Source organism: Aotus nancymaae, unplaced genomic scaffold (assembly GCF_030222135.1).
Source record: "Aotus nancymaae isolate 86718 unplaced genomic scaffold, 86718_ANA_hifiasm-v0.15.2.pri h1tg000072l, whole genome shotgun sequence".
Taxonomy (NCBI): Eukaryota; Metazoa; Chordata; class Mammalia; order Primates; family Aotidae; genus Aotus; species Aotus nancymaae.
The window spans coordinates 2,699,185-2,713,336 of record NW_026988487.1 but is presented as its reverse complement, the minus strand read 5'-3'; the positions used below and the strand labels follow the sequence as shown (position 1 = coordinate 2,713,336).

General features: G+C 49.3%; 1 protein-coding gene across 2 annotated transcripts; it reads left to right on the top strand.

Moving 5' to 3' along the window:
- Positions 1–404: 404 nt before the first annotated feature.
- Positions 405–13,100, top strand: PHB1 (prohibitin 1). 2 transcript variants are annotated; one of them, XM_064367505.1, is made up of 7 exons: positions 405–485; positions 2,011–2,125; positions 3,442–3,603; positions 8,181–8,323; positions 8,495–8,611; positions 10,792–10,887; positions 12,730–13,100. In XM_064367505.1, the coding sequence occupies exons 2-7, from the start codon at positions 2,038–2,040 to the stop codon at positions 12,940–12,942; spliced, it is 819 nt and encodes a 272-aa protein (XP_064223575.1). In that variant the 5' UTR covers positions 405–485; positions 2,011–2,037; the 3' UTR covers positions 12,943–13,100. The 2 variants fall into 2 exon arrangements, with proteins under 2 accessions (XP_064223575.1, XP_064223576.1); XM_064367506.1 differs by lacking the exon at positions 405–485 and adding an exon at positions 492–645.
- Positions 13,101–14,152: the final 1,052 nt, after the last annotated feature.

The window sequence follows — 14,152 nt, the reverse complement described above, 5'->3', positions numbered from 1 at the left end:
GAAGATGGCCCTTCGTTTTTTCACTACGACTTCCTCCAGAGTTTCACCTGTCTTCTTTCATCAGCTATAAACTTGAGCCTGCTAACTGTTGGCACCAGCTGGACGCCCACCTCCTCTTACCCGGAGCCCTAAGGCTCACCTTCCGGCAGTTTTAACCTCCGTGCAGGACAGGCACGTGTATTTATCTCCAGGAAACTACAGCCCCCTAAAGGCTTTGCGGCAACATACTCGCGGTGATTACCAAAGAGAAAACGCTTTCCTCCGCGGGCCAGCCGCTGCATAGCCTTTTGGGAGTTGTCGTTCAGCTGCGAAGAGCCGCCGAGCCGGGGTAAGGTGCCAAGCCACCCTTCCCAGAACTCACAGCGCCCTTCCTAACCAATAGAAAGCGTGGATCTTGGAAAGAGGGCGGGGCAGAAGAGGAGCTGTGCGGCGCACGCGCAGTATGCGTGGTTGGGGAATTCATGTGGAGGTCAGAGTGGAAGCAGGTGAGGAGGGAAGGGTCGGTAAAGGCCCGTCTGTGGGCATCTCTGCAGTCCTCCTCTGCTCCGTGATGTGCACTTTGGGCGAGGAGAGTGCGTGCGTGAGTCCTCCTTGTGAGGGAAGTGAGAAGGAGCTGAGCCCGGGACGAGCCAGGGATTGCTCAGAGTAAGGGAGGTGTGCATGGGGGCAGGGTGAGGAATAATCCAGAAGCTATTAGAAATGGAAAGGGCCGGGTGTCCCAGCCTCGGAGAATGAAAATTTTAATGAATGGGGCGAGATCAAGGTAGTCTCAGGAGTTGAGGTCTGGGAAATAGGGAGGGAGGATTTGAAACTGGAGCGGGCAACGACGGCGGGGCGGAGCATTAGAAAGTTAGATGCTGGAGTGATTTCTAGTTAGGTCAACTGTGCTCAGGCTCATCCCGCCTCAGCCTCACCCTCCCAGTTCTTCCAGAGCTCACTGTCACTGTACAGCTGGTTAGAACCTGTTTCCCAAATGGTTTCTTCAATTATATTGGCCTCAGGATGTCATCCAGCTCCTGCTTTCATAAGAAGCAGGTCGTTCTTAATACACGATGTTGAGAAGCAGTATCATGAGGAGTTAAGCTGTGTTTGCTAGCATTAGACCTCTGGGTTCTAATTCTGGTTCGACCACTTAATAACTATGCGATCTTGGCTTCTCATGTAACCTCTCTGTGTACCTCTATTTCCTCTGTAATTATATTCTTCATAAGGTAATTGTGAGAAGTAAATAAATTGCTTTTATTAGACGACCTGGTGTAAGTGTTAGCTGTTACTGTTACTTTTTTTGTTGACATCAACATGTAGCACATTTTTTTAGTTATTTTTTCAAACCATAATTGCACCAATCCAACCACAGAGCCCCTTTTTGGGGGCCCACTTGTCCAGGAAATGAGAGGGTGGTTTAGTATGGTGCTAAGTTCTCTATGGATTTCAAGCCCTTGCCTTGTTTTCATTATTGAACCAAGTGTCCCAGACACCTTACTTTAAATGATTGAGAAAGAAAAAAAGAAATCAGCCAGGCATGGTGGCTCACGCTTGTAATCCCTACACTTAGGAGGCCGAGGCAGGAAGATCACTTGAGCCCAGGAGTTTGAGACCAGCTGGGGCAACATAGCAAGACCCCATCTCTGCAAAAAATGAACAGAATTAGCCAGGCATGGTGGCACACTTCTGTGGTCCCAGCTCCTTGGGGGGCTGAGGTGAGAAGATTGATTGAGTCAGGGAGGTTGAGGCTTCAGTGAGCTGAGATGGCGTCACTGCACTCCAGCCTGGGTGACAGAGCAAGACCCTGTCTCAAAAAAAAAGAAAAGAAACTGAAAAGGAAAAAAGCAGAAGAATTGATAGTACACTTTCCAAGCTCGAGAACATTATTTATTAGGTATCCTTCAATGGATGATTTAGCACTTTCAGGAATGGGGAAATAGCTAGGTTGAAAAGTGACTGTTTGTGTCAGAGAGGGCTTTCTCTGAGGATTTGGCATCAAGTTTGATTTTGTTTTTATCCCCTTAGGTGTGAGAGGGTCCAGCAGAAGAAAACATGGCTGCCAAAGTGTTTGAGTCCATTGGCAAGTTTGGCCTGGCCTTAGCTGTTGCAGGAGGCGTGGTGAACTCGGCCTTATATAATGGTGAGGCATGGAGGGGCACTCGGTGACTGCACTTTTCTGGGAGATTTCTGTTGGTCTGCATAGTGCATGTGACACCCTTGATGGTAGCTGCTGTCTGTGAATGTGTTTATGGCCATGAGGGCTCACCTCCTGCCATCCCATACCATAGGACTGCATTGTTATCAAGCCCCTGACCTTGCAGTCATAGGTCCTCTCAGAGCCTTTATTCAAAAAGAGCCTCCCAGCCCACTTCCTTGTTGGATGTGTCCAGCGGCTCCTGTCAACGTGAAGTGATGCCGCACCACCCAAATGCCGCTGCATAGTGTCTGGATTTCCCTGGCTATCTGAAATGGAGATCTCATTTGTTCTCCTCTGCTTGCATGTGGAATAACAGCAAAGGTTGTAGATCTGTTTGGGTTGGGTGACCTTGTCCTGAGAGGGGCTTTTGCTCTGCTGAATTTGAGTAGTTTCAGAGAAAATATCTTTGGGATGCACTGCCCAGCTTTTAACAGTATAGGAGAGGGGTTAAGCTGGCTTTTCTTCCACTTTATTGTGGAAGCTTCCTCATTGGTCAAGCAATGGATTTGACCTGACTTTATCTATAGGACTCCCTTAACTCTGACAATCTGCCACTTTCACATGCCACAAAGCAGCAGTAGATTGACCCGTCTGGTGTGTGAGGAGCTTTACTTTCAGAGTGAAGATATTCGGACCAATGATAAAGTTCAGAGAGGCAGCTGATTAGAAAAGCCCGCTTGGCTTATTTGACACATCTTAGCAGTACTATGATCCTTTTGGCCACACCTGCAACTAGACAGTAATTGCTATCACTAAATTTCTCTCTGTACCAAGATAGTTCTATAACCCCTTAAAACTATAGAGAAACTGCTATTAGGAAGAAAGAGGACCTTCTAAATGTAGAATTCCCATAATGAGGGTGCTGCTTCTGCGAGCAGTATGTTAAATTGGAGCCTGATGGACGTGGTAACTGGGAAGACCTCACTGAGTCTTAGAAGTTTTGGTAGATGATTCCTGGAAATATGTTGGTGGGTGTTCAGGGATAGAATGGTCATTCAGAAAATCAACAGCCAGTTCCCTCGAGGAGAAAGGATGCTAGGGAACAGATCCTATTACCAATTCTTGGGGAGATGTGGAACAGAAAGTGACTGTTAGTTTTGTAGCTATTTAGAAATGTCTAGAGACCAGGAGATGGGGAAGACAGAGAGAAGAGGGGAGACTTAAGTGAACAGAAAGCACCAGGGCTCTTTCAAAGACATGATCCTTTTGTTTAAAGGATGCGAGGATTTTTCTGACATGTCATTTTCCTTTCTTCCTAGTGGATGCTGGGCACAGAGCTGTCATCTTTGACCGATTCCGTGGAGTACAGGACATTGTGGTAGGGGAAGGGACTCACTTTCTCATCCCATGGGTACAGAAACCAATTATCTTTGACTGCCGTTCTCGGCCACGTAATGTGCCAGTCATCACTGGTAGCAAAGGTGAGTCTTGCCTGTGGTTCAGGTAAAATAGGGAGTGTGGAAGAGGTGCTCTGCTCTTTTGTGTCCCAGGAGCATCTGTGGGATACCAGGATCCAAAAGGCTTTGGACTGCACATCATAGGAATGACTAGACTATTTGCCCTGGAGAGCTTGATATGGATTCTTAGAAATATCCACTTAAGGCCGGGCACGGTGGCTCATGCCTGTAATCCTAGCACTTTGGGAGGCTGGGGATCGCCTGAGGTCAGAAGCTCGAGACCAGCCTGGCCAACATGGTGAAATCCCATCTCTCCTAAAAATACAAAAATTAGCTGGGCATGGTAGTGGGCACCTGTAATCCCAGCTACTCAGGACGCTGAGGCAGGAGAATTGTTTGAACCTTGGGGGCGAAGGTTGCAGTGAGCTGAGATCATGTCACTTCACTCCAGCCTGGGTGAAAGAGTAAGACTCCGTCTCAAAAAAAAAAAAAAACAACAACTCACTTAAGGTCCACACACAGCAGTACAAATTTAGAGAAATATACAAAAGTGTATCTTAAGAGTTACATGGAGGCTGGCCGGGCGCGGTGGCTCACACCTGTAATCCCAGCACTTTGGGAGGTCAGGGCGGGTTGATTACTTGAGATCAGGAGTTCGAGACCAGCCTGGCATTCATGGTGAAACCCTGTCTCTGCTAAAAATACAAAAATTAGCCGGGCGTGGTAGCGCACGCCTGTAATCCCAGTTACTCAAGGTGGAAGCAGGAGAATTACTTGAATCCAGGAGGCAGAAGTTGCAGTGAGCCAAGATCACACCGCTGCACTCCAGCCTGGGTGAAAGAGTGAGAGTCAAATAAATAAATAGAGTTACATAGAGGCTGGGCGTGGCATCTCACACTTGATAATTCCAGCACTTTGGGAGGCTGAGGTGGGAGGATCGCTTGAGCTCAGGAGTCGAGACCAGCCTGGTCAACGTAGTGAGACCCCATCTCTATAAAAAATACAAAAACTAGGCCGGGTGCAGTGGCTCGCATCTGTAATCCCGGCACTTTGGGAGGCCGAGACAGGCAGATCATTTGAGGCCAGGAGTTCGAGATCAGCCTGGTCAATATGGTGAAACCCCCTCTCTACTAAAAATACAAAAAGTTAGCCAGGCGTGATAGCATGTGTCTGTAATCCCAGCTGCTTGGGAGGCTGAGGCAGAGGTTACAGTGAGCCGAGACTGCACCACTGCACTCTAGCCTGGGTGTCAAAGTAAGACTATCTAAAAAAAAACAAAAACAAAAAACGCCAGGTGTGGTGTCTTGTGCCTCTGCTCCCAGCTACTAGGAAGGCTGAGGTGGGAGGATCACTTGAGCCCAGGAGGTGGAGTTTGCAGTGAGCCTGGATCATGCCACTCCTCTTCAGGCTGGGTAACAGAGCAAGACCATCTCAAAAAAATTAAAAAAGAATTGTGTGGTCATCTAGGTCAGGTGCAGGCCTATAATCCCAGCACTTTGGGAGGCCAGGGCAAAAAGATAGCTTGAGCCCAGAAGTTTGAGACCAGCCTGGGCAACATAGTGAGACCCAGCCTCTACAAAAAAAAAAAAAAAAAAAAAAAGCTGGGTGCAGTGGCTCACGCCTATAATCCCAGCACTTTGGGAGGCCGAGGCAGGTGGATCATGAGGTCAGGAGTTTGAGACCAGCCTGGCCAACACGGTGAAACCCTGTCTCTCTATTAAAAATAAAAAAATTAGCTGGGTGTGGTGACAGGCGCCTAGAATCCCAACTACTTGGGAGGCTGAGGCAGGAGAATCGCTTAAATGCAGGAGGCAGAGGTTGCAGTGAGCCAAGATCACGCCACTGCTCTCTAGCCTGGGCAACAGCAAGACCCTGTCTCAAAAAAAAAAAAAAAAATACCAGGCATAGTGGCATGTGCCTATAGTCCCAGCTACTCAGGAGGCTGCGATGGGAAAATTGCTTGAGCACAGGAGGTCAAGGCTGCAGTGAGCCAAGTTCATGCCACTGCACTCTAGCCTGGGTCATAGAGTGCGACCCTGTCTCAAAAATAAACAAACAGTTACATCATGATTTAATTTTTAAGAAATCTAAACGTGTTTTGCTCCCTCAGCTGACCTCATCCCCTAACCCCCCTGCCAAGTAGCTACAGTTCCCCAGAATGACTACAGAAACCAATCTCTAGCCTTATGTTTGCCTTTGTGGCTGATTCGCCCTTTGCCTTGCCTTCTGTGGCCTGCAGTCCAGCAGTGCGGGGCTCGTGCTGTCATCTCAGGTGGAGGCCCACACCCCCAGGAGCAGTCTCCCGGTGTCTGTAACACTCCACTGCATTTCCAGTAGGATCCTGAGATGATTCGCCATCACCGTTCTCCCTCGTCCTACCCATAGAAGTGCACAGGCAGAACAGAATCGCAGATGCGGTTCAGCAGTATTTCCTCACACACAGCAGAGAGGCACGTGGATCTTGGTTAGTTGACTTTAACGCTCACCCTCAGTGCTGCTTTTCAGCAGATGTTGACTTACTGTGATGGTGCCAGGCTTGGTGCTGGGCTGGAGGGTGGTGGTGCTTCAAAGGTAGATGAGAAGGAATTTTTGAGGAGCTCAGTCTGCTAGAAAGATAGACTTGTGAACAAGCAATTACAGTGGAGAGGCGGGAGAACCCGAGCCAAGGTCAACCAGGGTGTAGAGAAGCACAGAAGAGAGCAGCCAGCTCCCCCAGGTACTGGGCAGGCTCCTGGGAGGGACTAACATCTGAGCTGGGACTTGCAGAGTGAAAAGCGTGTCAGCCAGAGAAGAGGGGGAAGGAGAAATTCCGAAATCTGTAGGTCCTGGCCAGGGAGAAGCAGCAGCCTAAACGGCTTGCCTGCTACAAAAGAGGAAATAAAAGGTGGGTGGGGGGAAATGAAGAAACATGAAATCTAACTTAAAAGCCTACTTCTAAACTCCCACCTCTTCGGGAGTTCTTTCCGTACTGTTCTGCAGTGGTTTTCAGGATACATTATGTCCCTATTTCTAAAACTATTGATAGGAGCGTCTGGAGATCAGGGAGTTGTAGGTGTTAATACGTTTCCCACCTCTCCTGGTGCTCAGTTCAGGACTCTATCTCATGAGTGCTTGGTCCTCATTGTTGATGTCTGTAAGCAAGCTGTGAGAGTGCTTTAGCCCCGAGCAGGCCTGACTTGTCCAGGGGAAGGTGTAATTCTCTCCTTGAGTCCTTTAACCGGCCCAGGAATTGAGAGGCAAACCATCGATGGGTCTTTTAACCCTTTTATGTGTTACACAGTTGACAGCGTGCTTTTATGTCTGTTTCCTCCTTCAGTTTTCCCCAGCATTTCCGCAAGGCCCAGAAAGAAGATGAAATTGTCCCTATTCTCATAGACAAGGAAATAAGCTCAGGTTGGCCAAGGCTTAGAGGGGCCACATCATTAGTAAATAGCCCCAGATCTTTGGACTGCTAGTCTAACACCATTTCCACCAGACCCAAACCAACCTCTCCAAGGCTGACTCCTGACTTGGGCACAATCAGCAGACCTTGGAAAGGCCTCACCCTGCAATTCTTAGCGTTGGCCTGTCTGTTGTTTTAAAATGTTCAGGGTTGCAAACATTGCATGGCGCCTATTAGACACATAATCTGAATTACGTGTATCTGAGAGCGTTCAGGGTATACCAAAAAGCTGGTATCACTGAAGCCTCTAAGAAGTTATAATCTGTTTGTGATGCTTTACTGGGCTTTCTGCCAAGGAAACCAGGCATACCTGCTCCTTGTCCTCTAGGATCTTATAATCAGCAAATGTGCTTATAAATTGTAGCAAATTTACAGCCAGGCACAGTGGTGCGTGTCAGCTACTCAAGAGGCTGAGGCAGGAGAAATGTTTAAGCCCAGGAGCTTGAATCTAGCCTGGGCCACATAGCAAGACGTTCTCTCTAAAAATAAAAAATAAAAATTGCCAGGTATGATGACTCACACCTGTAATTCTAGCATTCTGGGAGGCCAAAGCAAGTGGATCACTTGAGCCCAAAAGTTTGAGACCAGCCTGGGAAACATAGTGAAACCATGTCTCTACAAAAACAACAAAGATTAGCTGGGCGTGGTGGCATGTCCTGTGTAGTCCCAGCTACTTGGAAGGTGTAGGTGGGAGAATCGATTGAGCCCAGGAGGTCAAGGTAGCTACAGTGAGCCATGATCTCACCACTGCACATCAACCTGGGTAACATGTGACCCTGTCTCAAAATACATTAAATAAAAATTGTAGCTGGGCACAGTGGTGGCTCACACCTGTGATCCCAGCACTTTGGGAGGCCAAAGCAGGCGGATCACCTGAGGTCAGGAGTTCGAGACCAACCTAACATGACACCGCATCTCTACTAAAAATACAAAATTAGCTGGGCATGGTGGTGGGCGTCTGTAATCCCAGCTACTCGGGAGGCTGAGGCAGGAGAATCACTTGAACCTGGGAGGCGGAGGTTGCAGTGAGCTGAGATTATGCCATTACACTCCAGCCTGGGCAACAAGAGCAAAACTCCGTCTCAAAAAAAAAAAAATCCCACTTATATTCCCACAGTGGTTTTTATTTTTACCTCCAATGTTTGTCCCCTGCCTTCAGATTTACAGAATGTCAACATCACACTGCGCATCCTCTTCCGGCCCGTTGCTAGCCAGCTGCCTCGCATCTTCACCAGCATCGGAGAGGACTATGATGAGCGTGTGCTGCCGTCCATCACGACCGAGATCCTCAAGTCAGTGGTGGTGAGTGAACTGAGCCCTCAGCCTGCAGCCCAGGGCAGTGCCCTACGAGGTTGCCAGGTGGCAGGAAGCGCTTGGCAGTGAGTTGGTTGGGATGTGGCTGCTAGTTTCCTGGTTCCTTTTCTGCTTCCTCATTAACCTCACCTGCCCTACTGCTCCTCCCTTTGAAACCAGGCTCGCTTTGATGCTGGAGAACTAATCACCCAGAGAGAGCTGGTCTCCAGGCAGGTGAGCGACGACCTTACAGAGCGAGCAGCCACCTTTGGGCTCATCCTGGATGATGTGTCCTTGGTAAGATCCTTCGGGAGACTGAGGGGAGGTGGCAGCAGTTCTCGTATAGGTGCCCGGCTCCATTTCTGGGTAGATGCTATTAGGTCCCCCTTCCCCTCTCCCAGATGTGAGACTTGAAAACACAGAAACATGTTGAGGTAAGGCAGGCTCCGTAGGTTTCTCGGTTGAGGGTTCTTTTACCTTCCCCCGGCCACACACATCTTCCTTATGACCTCTGGTTGTATCCAGATAGTCCCTAACCACTAAATGTTTTACCTTCTCCAAACTGTGTTACCCAGAAAGTGATGCCTTGTTAACCCTGTTTGGCACAGGCAGAAACTGCCTAGTAGAGACCAGAGAACAGCTCGGGTCATCTTTCTCCCCAGCACGGACCTCCCAGCCTGACCCCTGGGAATCTCCTAACACCTAAGGTCTGAAGCTCAGTGAAGTAAGTTCTGGGAACCTCAATGAAAGGTGATAGAGTGTAAACGAAAGGTTCGATTCCCCCAGGCCTGGTAATGGGGGGCAGGGGACATCTCTGAGGCGTAATCTATCCTCTGGAGACACCATAGCTTGTGCGTTTATATGACATTGAATATCATAACTCAGACGGCAAGCGATACAGGCAGGATAGCGTTTCAGGTTGAGGAGGGTGAGGGGAAGGGGTCGTGTTTCTAGATTCTCTGGGAAAAATCATTTGGAGTGATTTGTTCGGGCAGTGAGGTAAAGTGTTTCCTGTTCGGTTCTCCTGTGCATCGCTAGGGAAAGGCACCGCTTCCCCCAGCATCTGCGCAGCTGTTTAAACAGCCACTCCACAACACCCGGTGCTAACCCCGGGGCACTGCTCCACCTTGCTCCGGCTGCTGGAAGTCCCAGGGCCTTGGGGCTCCCTCTGCTGGCAAGATGCCAGGCTGCAGCCATTCTGCAGGCCCTCCCCACTTAACCTGAACACCTTGGCTGTGAGAAAACACTGAGTAAAAACCTAAGGGAAAAGTTGGCATTTTACTAGACTTCAACCACATACTCCATTCTGGGGAAATGTGGGCTGACCACAGGAAACCCTATCTAAGAGGTGTGAGAAGAAAATTAGGTTTCACGGGGAATTTGCTGCCCTCAGCTGGCCCTTTCAGAAATAAATTTTATTCCTTATTTATACATTACATTTTTCATTTCTCAGGATCAGATTTTCTTACCCAAACTTTGAATAAGAGACTAGAAATGGATCAGGCGACAGACAACAGCTGCAGTTAGAGTTAGGAGGTTAAAAATTCTGGAAGATAGTGAGACCAGGATTTACTCTTTAGGAGAAGTTTTGGGGCTGCTTTTCAAAAAAGCAGAGGTTGGGAGAGTGGAGGAAATGAAACAACTAGAAGCTGATGGCAGAACCAAGCCTCTCCTCCTCATTCTTTTTCATAAAAATTAGGGTGAATAAGTAAATTGCTCTACTCTAGGCATTAGGAATGCTGGGGTCTGTTCCCATTGTTTGTGCTATCTTTAGAGACAGTCCCGTCAGACCTGACGTGAGTAGGAAAGGTCTAGGGATCATCAGAATTCTAAACCCTCACCCGACCAATGACTTTACCTGCTTTCTCTTTCCTTTAAACCCTTTAACAGAACCACTCACACATTGAGAATAACATGATTTGCGTTCCACCGTCCCTCGTCCTCTTCCTGTTCAGTGGTGGAGCTGCTATGGGAAGAAGTGGACTGGTTAACCCATAAGCAGAGAGCATCAGGCTCTTGGATCCCTGGGAATCAGCTACCTCCCTCACTCTCAGGGGCCCCGTTTTCCATCTGGCCTTCCTTGGGCTTTGAACCAGGCATCAAAGGCCCTTGGAAGAGCACTAGTCAGTGGCGGGGCTCTTAGAACCCACAGTTCTCCTCTGGGGAGGTGGTCGTTGGAGTGGATACCTTCTGGTGCCTGTGGGCACCATCAGAAGCCCCAGGTGCCATTTGCTATATGAGGTCGCTGTACTGCGAGTGACAGAGTAAGGTACAGGAGCAGTTTAAGCAGCCAGAGACTCTGGGTGTAAACTCAGTTTGGATACAGATACGGAGGTGGAAGAGCATTCTGGCCTCATGGATGCCTCCAGCTGCTAGAGCCATTGCTGGCCTCTTCGTTCCAGCGGCCGTGGAGGCCTCCCAGCAGCGCTGTCTAAGCAATCACACTGCCTCATCTTGTGCTCACTCTCTCCCCTTAGACACATCTGACCTTCGGGAAGGAGTTCACAGAAGCGGTGGAAGCCAAACAGGTGGCTCAGCAGGAAGCAGAGAGGGCCAGATTTGTGGTGGAAAAGGTGAGCATTCAACCAGATGGCAGGAGCCTCTCCTTCCCCTTTCTCCTGCACTCAGCTTCCCCATCTGCTGGGTGGCCTGGAAATTCATCATCTGTCATCCCTTCTTCCGGGATCATCGGAAGGGGCTTGAAGGGATTGTACTTTTGCAATTGGTTCCAGAGTCTTCAGGGGCTAGTCCAGGATATGTGGAGTTCTGTTCCTAAATCACTGAAAGGTAATTTTTCTTCCACTTCTCTGAGATCAAAAACACTCTCTTACACATAAAAATGTTTCTCCTGGAGTATTTTCAGCTTCACTGAGAAGTCATTTTTAACCATAGTTACATAGTGAAAGCTGACAGCAAAAAAGATCAAACGTTGCACCAGATGTGCTTTCGTCACTGGATTTTTTTCTGGTGCTAAATCCATCCAGATGTATCAAAGAATGTGATGGGACACAGTGTATTTGCTTAGCAGCCTGGTCTCTCTGGTATTTGCAAAGACATGTTTATTTCTTGTTGTCCCCCTCTTCCCACCACCAGTGTCCCTAATTCGGGGGAAGATGGGTTCAGCAAGAAATAAAAGGGGAAAGGAGGGATAGATTTAATTTTGGAGAATGAAGACTCTGTGTGGGCAGGGACTTGTGTTGCTTTGTATCTCCCAAAACTGCAGAGATTTTAGTAAGTCTAGCACAGTGCTTGGCGACGGGAGGTATGCAGTAAATGTGTTGAGCAAACAGACGTGGGGCCCAGCCATTTCAAAATCATACGTAATTTCAGAGAGGCTCAATACTGGCTTCTCCTCACACTCCTGAAGGTCCTGCATTGCAGAGAGCTGTCTTCCTAGCGATATTGATAGGGCAAGCCCAGGAGATCTCACTCTGGATGCCTGGGTTCTGGCCAGGAGCCAGCCTAGCTCACAAGCAGCTCTAGGAAGTCACAAGTGCATGCTGCTCTTCGCCATCCTGAAGTTGGTTGGTTGGTTGGTTTGAGACAGCATCTCCCTCTGTGGCCAGGCTGGAGTGCAATGGCATAATCATAGCTCACTTCAGCCTTGACCTCCTGGGCTCAAGTGATCCTCTTGCCTCTGCCTCTCAAAGTGCCGGGATTACAGGCATGAGCCACCACACCTGGCCCAGTCCTGGCTTTGATAAAGCCCTTTAGACTTGGGACTTGAGGGAAAGATGAGCCTTGAGAATTGATTCCACCTTTCTTTTTCTTCTGTTTTCCTTGTTCTTGGATCCTCCTGGCCCAGAGTAGGGTGGTTAAACTAGATTACAATTAATATTAATGAGGACTTTGAAATTAGACAACTATTCATGCAGGGCGTGGTGGCTCACATCTGTAATCCCAGCACTTTGGGAGGCCAAGGCGGGCGGATCACAAGGTCAAGAGATCAAGACCATCCTGGCCAACATGGTGAAACCCCGTCTATTAAAAATACAAAAATTAGCCGGGCATGGTGGTGCACGCCTCTAATCTCAGCAACTCCAGAAGCTGAGGCAGGAGAATGGCTTGAACCCAGGAGGTAGAGGTTGCAGTGAGCCGAGATTGCGCCATTGTACTCCAGCCTGGGCAACAGAGTGAGACTCTGTCTCAAAAGAAATAAATGAATAAATAAATAAATATTCATGCAGCCAACAGAAATGTAACTCTGCCCTCCTGTGATGAGGAGTAAACATGAAAGGAGAGGGGAGGACTGGGTGGGAAGTGTGCTCCCCCCGCCCGCCATCAGGAGGAAGTAAACTCCCCTAGTTCAGGAGCCTGGGAAGGCAGCTTTCTGGTGAAGGTCCTTTCTGGGTGGTAGCCTGATATGCAGTTTCCTGAGGGTTGATCTTAGTCTCTCTCCATCTCCATTCTTTTAGGCTGAGCAGCAGAAAAAGGCGGCTATCATCTCTGCTGAGGGCGACTCCAAGGCAGCTGAGCTGATTGCCAACTCACTGGCCACCGCAGGGGACGGCCTGATTGAGCTGCGCAAGCTGGAAGCTGCGGAGGACATCGCGTACCAGCTGTCACGCTCTCGGAACATCACCTACCTGCCAGCGGGGCAGTCCGTGCTCCTCCAGCTTCCCCAGTGAGGGCCCACCCTACCTGCACCTCCACGGGCCGACTGGGCCACAGCCCCAGTGATTCTTAACACCGCCTTCCTTCTGCCCCCCACCCCAGAAATCACTGTGAAATTTCATGATTGGCTTAAAGTGAAGGAAATAAAGGTAAAATCACTTCAGATCTCTAATCAGTCTATCAAATGAAACACTTGCATTCTTCTCACGTCCATCTACTTTTTTATCCACCTCCCTACCAAAAATTGCCAAGTGCCTATGCAAACTGGCTTTAGGTCCCAATTCAGGGCCTGCTAGAGCTCCGGCCTGGGCACCAGCATTTGACAGCACGCAGGTAGGGCAGTGTGTGATGGACTGGGGAGCACAGGTGTCCGCCTGGATCCACGGGTGGCCTCCATCCTGTCACTGATGCTGCAAGATTTGCGGATGAGGGCTCGTGGCTGAACTGAGAAGGCAGGCCTCCGTCTTTCCAGCAGTTCCTGAGCAGATGCCGCTGAAGAGAGGTGCTGGGGAGGGGCAGAGAGGAAGCGATCTGTCTCTTACCGTAAGGCTGATTCTCTTTAACTCTGCGACCAGCGGAAGCAGGTGTGTGTGAACTGGGCACAGATTGAAGAATCTGCCCCTCTCGAGGTGGGTGGGCCTGATTGTTGCCCCCTAGGGTCCTGAAACTTGGATGGACTTGGATAGTGAGAGAGGAGGCCTGGACCGAGATGAGTCCTGTCGAAGACTTCCTCTCTACCCCCCACCTTGGTCCCTCTCAAATACCCAGTGGAATTCCAACTTGAAGGATTGCATCCTGCTGGGGCTGAACATGCCTGCCAAAGACGTGTCCGACCTGCGTTCCTGGCTCCCCCATTCAGAGACTGCCCTTCTCAAGGGCTCTGTGCCTGTGCTGGGAAGGAAACAACCATGGGAAGGAAACAAATGTGTGTAAATTGCTGTCAATAAATGACACCCAGACCTTCTGGCTCAGCCATGGGTTGGTTTTTTTGTTTGTGGGAGCCGTGGGATCAGAACAGAGCGTTGTAGCAGTTTTTGTGTGCACATGTTCACATTGCCAGCTGAGACAGAATCTCCAGTAAGGCAGAAAATGCTTTGTTTTCAGAAAACACTTTGTGCTGTGTTCCAGATCCATCCCCAACCCGAAGGGAGTCTCCGTGGTAGCAGGTGAGGTTTGTCACGGGGTGGGCTTGTAGGCGGTGAGGGTACGTGGAGGGCAGTTCAC

What these genes read in the sequence shown, in the direction of transcription:
- PHB1 (XM_064367505.1), top strand. Translation starts at nt 2,038, where the DNA reads ATGGCTGCCAAAGTGTTTGAGTCCATTGGCAAGTTTGGCCTGGCCTTA. An exon ending in AGATCCTCAAGTCAGTGGTG is followed by an intron (nt 8,324 to 8,494) that starts GTGAGTGAACTG and finishes CTTTGAAACCAG; the next exon opens with GCTCGCTTTGATGCTGGAGA. An exon ending in CCAGATTTGTGGTGGAAAAG is followed by an intron (nt 10,888 to 12,729) that starts GTGAGCATTCAA and finishes CCATTCTTTTAG; the next exon opens with GCTGAGCAGCAGAAAAAGGC.